This window comes from Otolemur garnettii, unplaced genomic scaffold, assembly GCF_000181295.1.
Source record: "Otolemur garnettii isolate 467f Iridium unplaced genomic scaffold, OtoGar3 scaffold00187, whole genome shotgun sequence".
NCBI classification, from domain to species: Eukaryota; Metazoa; Chordata; class Mammalia; order Primates; family Galagidae; genus Otolemur; species Otolemur garnettii.
The window spans coordinates 463,594-477,053 of record NW_003852582.1 but is presented as its reverse complement, the minus strand read 5'-3'; the positions used below and the strand labels follow the sequence as shown (position 1 = coordinate 477,053).

General features: G+C 37.1%; 1 protein-coding gene across 1 annotated transcript in view; it reads right to left on the bottom strand.

The window, feature by feature from the left end:
- Positions 1-13,460, bottom strand: part of UBR3 (ubiquitin protein ligase E3 component n-recognin 3 (putative)) — a 223,553-nt gene that overhangs the window by 128,851 nt on the left and 81,242 nt on the right. Inside the window, exons 9-13 of the mRNA XM_023507551.1 lie at positions 11,829-12,008; positions 11,146-11,279; positions 9,030-9,116; positions 513-578; positions 330-419 (exon numbers count right to left, since the gene is read on the bottom strand). Coding sequence (XP_023363319.1) covers positions 330-419; positions 513-578; positions 9,030-9,116; positions 11,146-11,279; positions 11,829-12,008 — 557 coding nt within the window. The remainder of the gene's footprint in view (positions 1-329; positions 420-512; positions 579-9,029; positions 9,117-11,145; positions 11,280-11,828; positions 12,009-13,460) is intronic.

Here is a 13,460-nt window from a genome sequence, read left to right as displayed (position 1 = left end):
AAAAAAAAAAAAAAAAAGGCTAAATGTATGTAAGCTGATAAAAATATGAGAACTGAATTTTTTTTATAAAAGGGCTTTCAAACATTTTAGCCCCATCTTCCTTTCTCTCACTCCTTCCTCTCTGCTCTCTTCTCTCTCTCTTTCTTATTTTTTACCCTACTCTCTCCCCTCTCTCTTATATAAAATAAACTTATACTTTTATATTCTAAAAAAGAAAAAATATGTGGCTAAAATAACAATGATAAAAAACAAAGGAAGAATCATTTAACCAATAATTCTATTCAAAACTTTAAAAAAAAAAAAAACTTTTTAAAAGCCTGAATACATACTTGAATTTGGAGTGGGTGAATCATTAGTTTCATTAACATTTCTTGATCTGGTAAAACAGAATCCAAATCTAATTCTTGACATTTCACAGCCTAAAAATTATGATAAAAGAAGTTACTAATTCAATGCTCATTTCCCAAAACTTAAAAATAAAACAGAACAGAATTATTTAAAGACAGTCTCACCTTACTCAAAAACATAGCATAGTAACGATGTAGTGGCAGATGAAAAGTGACTTGGTTGGGTGCTGGCTAGAATGAACAAACAAGATCCACAAATCAAAGAATGTTTTACAAAAGTTCTAAGATGGCTTTAAAATGCTCAAACCACATTCTCACCTGGACTTTTTATCAAACCTGACATTTTAGAAGATACAGCTTTAAAAAAAATCACTATAGTTAAAACTATTCCATTTTAAACACCTAAGTACAAGTTCCTTAAAGGCAAGAATTATAAACTAATCAATCATCTTTGAATCCAGAGGCACCAAGTACAGATTAATATTTCCTAAACGTAATTAAGCTAAAGCATATAACCATTATAGAAACAAGGAATAAAATAGATTTCCCACCACCATAGACCATTTGGGACTAGTCAAACACATGTATATGATAATATGATAATAGTAATAAGAATACTGTGTTTCCCCCACAATAAGACACTGTCTTATATTTATTTTTTCTCAAGAAGACACACTAGCACTTATTTTCAGGTGATGTCTTCCTCTCCATGCCAAAATGCATGGCGTATCATTGCATTCACATTACCTCATTTAATCCTCAGAAAAACCTTATGCAGATACACATAGCCATGCCCATCACTAGGTCTTATTATCGGGGTAGGGCTTATATTTAACAAATGCATAGAAATCCTGCTAGGGCTTATTTTAGGGATAGGTCTCATTTTGGGGGAAACACAGTAATGATCACAGCTACCCTGATAATAAGACCTAGTGATGGGCGTAGCTATGCAGCATATCTGCATAGCCATGCCATGCATTTCGGTGCAGAGCAGTAAGGAAGACTGGAATACCTTTTATCTGCCACAGCTCCTTTCTCTGAGCCATTCACACCTGCATGGGTGCCCATGTGGTAACCACGGTCATAGGCATCCTATTGCGCAGGTGCAAGGGCTAGGGGAAAGGAGTTCACGCATCACTAGTGCCAGCCCCACCAACAAGGTCGGCTCCCCCTGTCAGGTTCCAGAAGAAGATGACTTAACTGTATTTGAATAAATGTCGATTGTTGTATTATACTTAATAAAAATAAGACATTCCCTGAAAATAAGCCCTAGTGTGTCTTCCTGAGAAAAAATAAATATAAGACAGTGTCTTATTTTTGGGGAAACATGGTAACATTCACTGAGCACTTAGACTACATGCCAGTCACTATGCTAAGCACTTTATTCACATTACCTCATTTAATCCTCAGAAAAACCTTATGGTATAGGAAGTACAGTATACCCTCTATATACCCAGAAGATCAAAAATCACATTACAATAAAGATATGTGTATAAGAATGTTTATTGCAGCCCAATTCGTAATAGCCACGTCATGGAAGAAGCCCAAGTGCCCATCGATCCATAAATGGATCAATAAACTGTGGTATATGTACACTATGGAATACTATGCAGCCCTTAGGAAAGATGGAGACTTTATCTCCTTCATGTTTACATGGATGGAACTGGAAAATGTTCTTCTTAGCAGAGTATCACAAAAATGGAAGAAAAAGTATCCAATGTACACAGCCCTATTATGAAACTAATTTATACCTCTCAAATGAAAGCTACAACCTAATTCTAGCCCAAGAATATGGGGAGGGGGTGGTAGAGGGAAGGGGAGAAGGGCGAATGGGTAGAGGGAGAGTGATTAGAAAGATCACCTCTATGGTTTGTCTTACAAGGGTATAAGTGAATCTTTCTAAAACTAGAGTATAAATGTCTTAACACAATAACTAAGTAAATGACATAAAGTCTATGTTAACCAGTTTGATGAAAATATTTCAAATTGTATATGAAAACACTACACTGTACCCCATGTTTGCATTAATGTACACAGCTATTATTTAATAAAAAAAATAAAGAAGAATAAAGAACTAGACTGCATGAGTTCAAACCCTGGATCTACTATCCTACAGCTATAAAACTGTGAGTAAGTTACTTAACCTCTCTGTGCCTAAGTTGTCTGACCTGAAAATAGGGGTAACAATGGTAGGATGGCTATAAGGAATAAGTAAAACAACACAATACCCAACACATATTGCTATTAACTACTAAGCCACAGACTCTACCTATCTTTCAGGTCTTTAGCAAATCCTAAATTCATCATATTCTTCTGTAGTGCTAAACTCCATACTCCCTCCTTGTCTAATGTCACAGATTGGCCACTTGAAAAACTCTTCTTTTTTCACTCCTCATATATATGCTTGTGGTCACTGGATTCCAGTCTCTGCTCTCTACATTTTTCACGTTATAGATGACTTTATCCAAGTTCACATCTTCAACTGCTAACTCAAGCCAGGTAATTTCCAAATCTCAGTAGAAATCGCTGGGGTCCCACCCCAGGAGCAGGATCCTTTAAGACCTGTGGAACTGGCTCGGTGCCTATGGCTCAAGTGGCTAAGGCGCCAGCCACATACACCTAAGGTGGTGGGTTCGAATCCAGCCAGGGCCTGCCAAACAACAATGGTGGCTGCAACCAAAAAAATAGCTGGGCATTGTGGCAGGTGCCTATGGTCCCAGCTACTTGGGAGGCTGATGCAGGAAACTCACTTGAGCCCAGGAGTTGGAGGCTGCCATGGGCTGTGATGCCACAGCACTCTACCCAGGGGAACAGCTTAAGGCTCTATCTCAAAAAAAAAAAAAAAAAAAAAAAGACCTGTGGAACTGGTAGGGATCTATTGAAGAAAAGTAAAGTTAGAAGCAGTGAGAGAAAAAGAGCCAGGACAAGCAGAATAGAGTTTTCAAAGGTGGGAAACACAGGGGACCACTGCTAACTTGTGGGGCTTCAGTGAGTGGCCCTGAGTGCTTGTTCACTCAGCTTTTATTAAAGGTTATTATCTCATTTAGCCCAGAGGGTAAGCTGAGGAAGAGAACAAAAACATCAGCAGTTTCTCTGAGTAAGCATGGTAGTTCTTACTCTATTTATAACCATTAACTTTAAAGGTCTGAACAGCCTTGAGAAATCCAAAACCTGAGCCTTGTGTGGAGGCAACCTCCAATCTGTGGTCACACACACAGATTCCTTGGGGGAGGTTAAATCCCTATAGTTCTTTGTGGAACAGACACCCTGATGGTGTAAGGCTCCTCTGAAGAATCAGTAGAGCAGAAAACTTCTCCTCTGATCTCCACCCAGGGGTGTCTTCCTGTGTGATAAGGAGGTACAAGCCCTCCTGCCCATATCTCAGGGCTCGAGCTGTTCCCTTGGATCTCTGTCCTGGCTATAATACAGATCCCCACAATGGGTATTTGTTTTGACTGTTGACTGGGCAGAGGACGACCTGGTTAATGTTCCTTCCTAGGCCTTCCACAGAGTTTCCTACGACAGTCATTACTTCTTCAGAGTGTTTATAAACCCAGCAGGGGTGTTTGCAAGCTGTATCCCTTACAGGCCAGGCTTGTGATAAAAGCAGGAACTGCTCAGATAAGTAATTTAGCTGCTGGTTTAAAAGAAAACTAGCTAAACTGTTTTTATTCCACCTTGCTCAGCTTACTTCTCTTTTTTGCCCTTTTCCTGGGGGTATTTTTCCCTTGCCCAGAATGCAGTCTTCGGTTCCCATTCTCCCTGCAGAAACCTCACTCCTAAACTCCAACTCTTACATTCAAGTGTCTACTGAACAGAACTGCTGCTGGGATAGGAGAAAAAAAAGTATCTACTGAACATCAACTTAATATCCCACAGGGACCAGAAATACAGTGTGCCCAAACCAAACTCCACATTTTTGCCCTAAAACTCAATGTTTCTTCCCCAGATAACCAGTAATTTAAACCCAAAATGTAGACTCCTTCCTTCTCACAAACCTCCTACATTTGATGAGACACCAAATTAAGTTTATTTGATTTTTTAAGTATCTCTTAAATCTTTCTTCTCCCTTTCTATACTGTACCTAACTAACCTTCGCTCAGGCCCTCAATATTTAGTGCTTAGATTTTACAGCTAGCCCCTGCTTTTATTCTATAAAACACCTTGTGTGGTACCTGCTAGCTCATAATCCTCCCATCTTCTCAGAACATGACCCCTCTACTTCCTGGCACCTCAATCACACACATAGGGATTAAGACCTTATAGTCAAGTTTATAGCACCAATCTTAACAGAATCGGGACAAGGGTCTCCTAACTTAACCTGAGCAATGAGTTTCTCCCTCCCTCTTAAAAATCTGGAGCTGGGATTCAGATACATTCCTAGACAGTCTTGGAGTATGCCTGCAATAGTAACATTAGGCAACTATAAGAATGCAACATTTCACCATATGGGCAAAGATATACAGAAAAAGCAGCAAAGATGAGCAGATATATAGAGCAAAGCAAAGCAAAGAGACAGGAGTTCCTTCCTACTCAGTTTCCAGTCCATTCCACACCGTTACATATTCCCCTCCTTTAACTTAAGATGCCTTAAGTTAGTCTCCCCCTTGCAGTTAAAAGGATATTGACTAACATATTTTCTCCTTATTTAAACCGTTATATGCTGCCAGAATGTGGCCCTCCTAAAACACTAATTTAATCTTTAACTTCTTACACTCACAATTTTTTATTGACTCCCTGTGGCTTTAATCTCTTGATAACTTTCCAACTGCTTAGAAGACAGGGCTTACCTTTCCAGTCTCATCCCCCACAACATAGGCTGAAGCCATGGCCCTCCAGCCTGGGGCAACAGAGTAAGACTCTATCTCCCCCCACTACACATGCACAAATATATATGAAATAAAATTGTTAAAACTCTGTCCAGGGTCCTCTAGCTAGCTGGAGCATGGCAGAACCCCATTAATACTCAAATTCCCCTGCTTTAAAGCTCTTTCCACTGCCAATAACCAGCATAGTTGAAACCACTACCAGACAAGAAATTGAGAGATGTGGGCTCTGGACCCAGAACTACCAATAATTTGCTACATAACTACAGGTGTGTTGTTTAATATCTCTGCATTTCTACTGTATAATTACAAAAAGAGGATGGGAAGACAATGAAAAATTTTAAACACTATATAAAAACATAACATACTATTTGACTCCTTAAATTCTAAACTCATTTTCTCTTCTTCTAAAAATCAATTTAAATTCTTTGCAACATTCTATATCTTCCTAGAAATATTTATGTGTGAAAACATACACTGAGTTGTAGTTGAACATACAACTCCTTGAGTTCAGCAGTTCTATATAGCATACATGATTCTGTCATTAACTCCACTCTTGATTCTAACCATGCATTAATTTCATGTCATTTGCTACATAACTCTCTGTGTATAATTTTCCCCCACTTCAATCTTCCTGTTGTCTTAGTGCTGCTACCATTTCAATAATAATTCCCTAAGTTTCAAATACCAATGAGAACCATGTTGAGAAAAGCTCCTGCTGAGGGATTAATCTTGGATGAGGCAAAGAAGGAATAAAGCAAGTTGAAAGTAGGACAGAGCTGTGTGGAGGCTGGAGAATTATGCTCTGAAGACTGACTCATTTCCATTTATATAAACAAAGTTTAAACTTAAAGACTAAAGACAACTGGTCTGAAATATCAAGGTGATTTGTTGAAGGTAGAATCAGAATGCAAATGGACAAGATCTTGGTTGAAGGCTAAGTGCCACGGTACTCCAGCATGGACAACAGAATGAGACTGACTCAGAAAAAATCAAAACAAGAAAAATAGCCAGAGCAAAATGGCATGAATCTCCAAAAAGACAAAAAGCCTGGTGTGGGTGGTCAAAGCACAAATAAGGTGATACACTCTTCTTCAAAGAAGGGCAGTTCAAAGTGGGGAGTCAGAGCCCAAGGCAGATGAGGAGGGTACATACATATGAGAGAAAAGGTAACAAGATGAGGACTCAAACTCAAAGCAGGGAGAAGGGGACATCCCTACAGGGAAAGAGGCAACAGAGATGACAGACTTGGTAACATATAAAAATATATAAATACAAATACATAAATATAAAATTTTTATAAGTAAATATATCAATAATGGTGAAAGTCAGCTTTCTCTCTGTTGAAGAAAACTAGAGTAAGTCCTTTGGTGTTATAATTAAACATGTAAATTTGAACTTATAGATTTGACTACATAGAGACAGAAAAATGAATACAGCAATTTGTATATGTACATACATATAGATCCTATGTTCGCTGTGAGGGCCTGCAAGCAGTGACGGCCCAATAGCAATGCACACCTAGCACCCAGATCTTTCTAAATACCCTAAAAGTGACCAAGGATCCATAAAGAAATGACTGATTCTAGGAATGGAATAGGGAAACTATAAAGGTAAGCTTGAAATACCCTATTAAGCCAGAAAACCAGGATGTACTCATAGAATGATGGGACAAGCAAAAGGACTCAGAAACCAGCTTGAAGGGGCTTTTACTAGCCAAATCTGAAACAATTTGAGCATTAAATAATAATAGTGATGGCTTGTCACCCACTCAATAAAATAGAAATTATGAATCCTCACAGATAAAAATAAATGAATACTATAATCTCAGTACTTTGGGAGGCTGAGGTGGGAAGATCACTTGAGGCCAGGAGTTCAAGACCAGCATGGTAAACAGTTAGACCTTATCTCTACAGAAAAAGAAAAAGAAAAATCAGGCCAGCAAGGTGGCATACGGCTGTAGCCCTAGCTACCTGGGAAACTAAGACAGAAGGACTACCTGAGCCCAAGAGCTGTGACCATGCCACTGCACTCTAAGCCAAAGTGGCAGAGTGAGACCCCGTTTCAAAAAATTAATCAATATTGGATGAGAAAACATATATATTTGTATAACCTCAAAGTATATCTTTGCAATACATAATATTAATTGCAATGAGAAAAAGGGTAACTTTTATGGTGAAGAGATATGGGCTCTGGACCCAGAACTACCAGGCGCTAAGTAACCAAAGGTAACATCATCAATAACAGAATAAATACAAATCACAAACCACCAGGTAAGATGCAATGAGAAGACTACATCACTTCTACAATATTCCTGAAAAAGATACATAATATGAACCTAATCATGAAGGAAATCCAAATTGAATGAAATTCTATGAAATAACCTGTTCATACTCTTCAAACCGTCACTGTCTGAAAAAGGAGAATAAGACTGAGAAACTGTTCCAGAAGGAGACTAGAGAGATGATAACAAAATACAACACGTGATTCTTTTTCTACAAAGAACATCATTGGATTAGATGGTAATAATATATTTGTATAGCTATATTCTGATTATAGAAGACTATATCCTTGTTGGTAGGAAATACACACTGAAGTATTTGGGGGGGGGTAATAGAGCAATAACTTAACTCACAAATAATTCAAGAAAAGAAAGTTCTTTATATACCCAACTTCTCAATAAATCTGTGATTGTGCCAAATATACACACACAGAGAGCAAGAGTTCTACTGGGTGTCCCAAAGATCCCCTCTAAAGTCACTATACATAGGGAAACCAGGAAATTGTGCCTTCATGTACCTTTATTTACAAAATATTCATTATAAAATTTTACAAAGAGTTCCCAACATGTAGATAATATTTTGTAAATATTTTTGGTGATGATGAATATTTTATAAATAAAGGTACATATAGCCACAATTTCCTGTTTCCCCTATGTATGATGACTTTAGGCATGACCACCTATATATGCCCAGTGTTTAGAAATCAGATGGAAGGGTGGGGTCAAGTTGCGAAACCATGTTTTTCCTTCTGCATGTGGCATATTCTGATCCTACCTCATAAGAGGAATACAGGAGCTTCTGATGGTAAACTTGGCTAACAAAAGCAACCATTTGGACTAGGGGCTGTGGCTCACGGCTGTAATCCTAACACTCTGAGAGGCCAAGGAAGGTAGATTGTTTGAGCTCCGAGTTCTATATCAGCCTGAGCAAAAAGCAAGACCCCCGTCTCTACTAACAAATAGAAAAACTGAGGCAAGAAGATCACTTGAGTCCAAGAGTTGGAGGTTGCTGTGAACTATGACGCCATGGCAATCTACCAGGGTTACAGCTTGAGACTCTGTCTCAAAAAAAAAAAAAAAAAAGATAGATAAATAAAAGCAACCATTCGTTCAATTCATACATAGCAAGTCCTGTGCCAATTCTTCTAAGTCCATTATTAATAACAATCACCTTTGTTCAAGCTCATCTTTTCCTATATATCCTGAAAAGAAAAACAATACTCAATAAAGTTGTGATACCCCCTCCATTAATCTCTCCTCACGTTTGCACATTTATACATATTCAACTGAAACTAATTTTCAGTCCTGAGAAATAATGAAACATACATACTTAGTAACAGAAAGAGAAAATATGCCACTCTTCTCTAGAAAACAGAACACATTAGTACACTCTAGAATCTCCTAAATGTCAAAGAACAGGTCTCCCCTTTCAATTTCTCTTTTTTTAAGCCTAATATTATGTTCACTCTGATTTCTTTCTCTATCACACAAAAAGATTTTCATTATTTTTAGCATTAAGTAGGATCTAATATTTCTTTTCTTAAATACATTTGCATCTATTAAAAATATACATACCTCATCTACAAAGTTAATAGCATCAAACCAATCTTGAAGTGCTTCAAGGCAGTATCTAACAACATTTCGGGTATATTCTTGAGTTTCCTAAAATAATAAATACAGGTAAATTTTATAGTAAATAAACATGTATATTTTCAACATCAACTTAACTTATGTAACATAATAATAATTATATGCACTACATATGTAATGGCAAAATGATTTCAAGATGACCACTATATCTGCCATTTCAAGAAATAATTCCTTAATAAACAACCAATAACAAATACGAAAATTAAAGCACACAATAACACAATATACTTCCTTTTATACATTTCTAAAAGCAAATGAAAGCTAAAATAAATTTTAAGTAGAATTAAATCAAGTTTCATTTCAAGAAACTCCCAAATATTATAAATTCCCTAATGTTGTTGTTTAAGGGGTACAGAGTTTCTTTTGGGCTAATATAAAAGTCTTGGAAATGGATAGTAGTGATGGTTGTACAACATTGTGGATGCACTTAAGGTCACTGAATCGTACACCTAAAAATGATTAAAGGGACAAATTTTACATTATGTATATTTTACACAGTAAAAAAGGGAGAACAGAACATATGAGTACTGTAAGTAGCCTATGAATATCTTTGCTTAAAACAGAATTTGGAAGAAGAAATTCATGTGCCTAAAAGGAGACCTACATAAATAACCAGACCTATCAGAAATGTGAAACTGTTAAGACTATATGTAACAAAGTTGTGAATCATTTGCATTTAGAGAATAGCTGAACTAATGAAGAAAATATAAATCTGTTTAGAGCAGGGGCCCTCGAACTTTTTAAACAAGGGAGCCAGTTCACTGTCCCTCAGACCGCTGGAGGGCAGGACTGCAGGCCCCAGGACGAGTCGGCTGCTAAGCAGGACAGGCAGCAAAAACACCGACAAAACACCCGGCAAAAACACCCACCGGGCCAGATAAATGTCCTAGGCAGGCTGCTTGTGGCCTGCGGGCCATAGTCTGAGGATGCCTGGTTTGGAGAAACACATACATGGAAGACAGCCCCATAATACCCTATGAGGAAGAGCAAGATTGACTGTCCCATTTCCCTTTTTTTTTTTTTTTTTTAAGAATAAAATAGACTGAGAAGGTCAAATAGTTCTAAACGAGTTGACTACGTCATCTAAGTAGAAAGAAGCTAAGCCAAGACTAGAATCCAGGGCTTTTAAATATTTCCACTATAAAATCTTGTCCAGCACGCTTCTTGGCTCAGGCTAACAGGCTGCACTTCTCAGGGTCCATATATCAAAATCTTAGTCGACTTTTTAATTTAATAAAGTCAAGGTATTCCACTTTTCTGGACTGCCCAAGGTTTCTGGACACCCATCAAACCAATGCTTGTATAATAATATATATGATATATCAACAGCTGGAAGTTTTGGGACATTTATACAGATTTTGTGCTTGGAATCTTAGAATTATAAACTTTACTGAAGACTCTCCTACTCCTTAAAAGAAAAGAAGCATTAGACAACTGATAGTGGGTAAAACAAAACAATAATGAATGTGAAGAATTACTATTAATAGTTCTTTGAAACTTATAATAGTTCCAAAGACTATTCACAATAGGGGCAGTCTGTGAAGATCTAATAATACAGATGAGTTCCAACTTGCCTAAGAAAATAATTACCCACTGGTCAGCTTTTACAAAGCTGAATTCAATTTGGAACAGAATCAAACATTGTATATTGTACATAAGTAAATAAACCCCTTTTCACAAACCTTTTCCTTACATATATATATATACATTTTTTTTTTTTTTTTTTTTTAGACAGAGCCTCAAGCTGTCATCCTGGGTAGAGTGCCATGGATGGCATCACAGCTCACAGCAACCTCCAACTCCTAGGCTCAAGCAATTCTCCTGCCTCCGCCTCCCAAGTAGCTGGGACAACAGGCGCCTGCCATGCCTGGCTATTTTTTGGTTGCAGCTATCATTGTTAATTAGTGGGCCTGGACTGGATTTGAACCCGCAAGCTCAGGTGTATGTGGCTGGTGCCTTAGCTGCTTGAGCCACAGGCCCCAAGCCTACATAATTATTTTTGAAGAAAATACAGGAATTAACAAAAATATTTCCAACATACCCTAACTTTACAATGTGATAAGAGCCCCCACATTGGCTGTGCACAGGCCTCAAGTTCAGCAGCAAAGGCAGCATAGTAGGTTTGAGACTCAAATTCCACATGTTCGTTTAGCTCTCGCTTGTTTAAATTCATACCTTGCAAAAATTAAAGCAGACATAAATCTTGTCAAATGAAAGCAAGCATTCAGATTAAAAATTAAGTAAAACATTTCCAAGTCACAAATATGCACATAAATGCATAAATGGCATAATATATACAGAAATAAGTACATTATTTAAAATGATCTAGTCTTTTTAGAATGTTTTTATAAACTACAAACACCTTGTGATTCGTCTCTTACATAACAAATGTAATATCTTCAAAACAATTTTAATTGATGTTAGTTGAAATTTTTATAAAAGTGTTACGTATCTTTAATGGAGCACAGATTTCACATTTCTAGATTAATGTTTTAAGATGATTAAAAACTTACACACCTATTTCCTTTTTAATAATTTGACATTTTCCAATTCTGTTTTCATAAACAATTTATTAAAGTACTTACAAATAACAATTATTTCAAATAATGAGACATTTATGTGTATGAATAGATGTACTATTAAATTTTAATCAGTATTTAACAGTTTAGGAACAGGCATTTTGTAAGCCGAAAAACAATTTTTAAAAAGGGTAAAAATTCATACCTTGAAAGAAAGATACAAAGTTCATCCATGTAACTAACAAACCATGATCCTCCAAAAATCTCTTAGCAACACTTTGATGAGAAAGAATATTAATAAAATCACTAACAAGAGGCCAGTAAGTGTTATTCTTCAGTAACGCTTCTCCACAGTTTACTACCACATGTAAACTATTTTCTTCATCTAAAAAAGACACACAGCCCAAAATTAAATAAATAAGCTTTTCAAAAAACTTAACCAATAACATAGACTATTGTATACTTTAAAACCAGGAGACACCTAAATTCAAACCCAGCCTACCATTTAATACCTAATATGGCTTTAGGCATGTTATTTAGACTCTCTGAATCAATTTCCTGGTCTGTAAAATAAAAAATAAAAAGATGTATATTAAAGTAATTAAATTGAGCATTAAAAATGCATTTAGCAGATAATAGTAATTGTTACTACATATGCAATATATTACATGATACTGATCTAGCTACTTTATAAAATCTTATTTTCTTGATTCTAATAATAATACAATATTTCCAGTTCTAATAGCTAAAACATTTTTATCCATAGATTAACCTCATTCCATCTGATGAAATATATACGATTGTAAATGATATATTTGCTTTCTTCTATCCAAAGAATATGTAAATATGACTTTTAGCAAACAGTATTTCAAAGATAAAAGAAGAAAAAAATACACATAAACTTCATAAGCCTTAAAAAAAAAAAAAACTTAAATACATCGCTAGGGGGAAAAATTGGGCTTGCACAAGATCTTTATCATCAAAAATTAGCTCTGTTGGCCAGGCGCAGTGGCTCAGGCCTATAATTCTATCACTCTGGGAGGTCTAAGAAGGAGGATCCCTTGGGCTCAGGAGTTCAAGACTAGCCTGAGCAAGAGTGAGATGCCATCTCTAATAAAAATAGAAAAGGTAACTGGGTGTTGTGGCAGTCTAAAGCAGGAGGATCACCTGAACACAAGTTTGAGGTTGCTATGAGCTAGGCTGAAGCCACATTACTCTAACCTGGGCAACAGAGTGAGATTCTGTCTCCAAAAAAAAATAGCTCTCTTAACATGTTCCAATTTAACTGATTCACTGGACTAAGAAGACCTTTCTCAATATAAAACATACTATTACCGGCTCAGCACCCATAGCACAGTGGTTACAGAGCCAGCCACATACATCGAGGGTGGCGGGTTCAGCCTGGGCTAGCTAAACAAAGACATTTGCAACAAAAAAAAGCTGGGCATTGTGATGGCGCCTGTAGTCCCAGCTACTTGGGAGGCTAAGGCAAGAGAATCACTTAAGCCCAAGAGTTTGAGGTTGCTGTGAGCTGTGATGCCACAGAACTCTACCAAGGGCAACATAGTAAGACTGTCTCAAAAATATATATATATATATTATTACCATAAAACATGGAATGTTCAGCTCGGCGCCTGTGGCTCAAGCGGCTAAGGCGCCAGCCACATACAACTAGGGTGGCGGATTCAAATCCCCAGCCCAGGCTCGCCAAACAACAATGATGGCTGCAACCAAAAAATGGCCAGGCATTGTGGTGGGCACCTGTAGTCCCAGCTACTTGGGAGGCAGAGGCAGGAGACTCACTTGAGCCCAGGAGTTGGAGATTGCTATGAGCAGT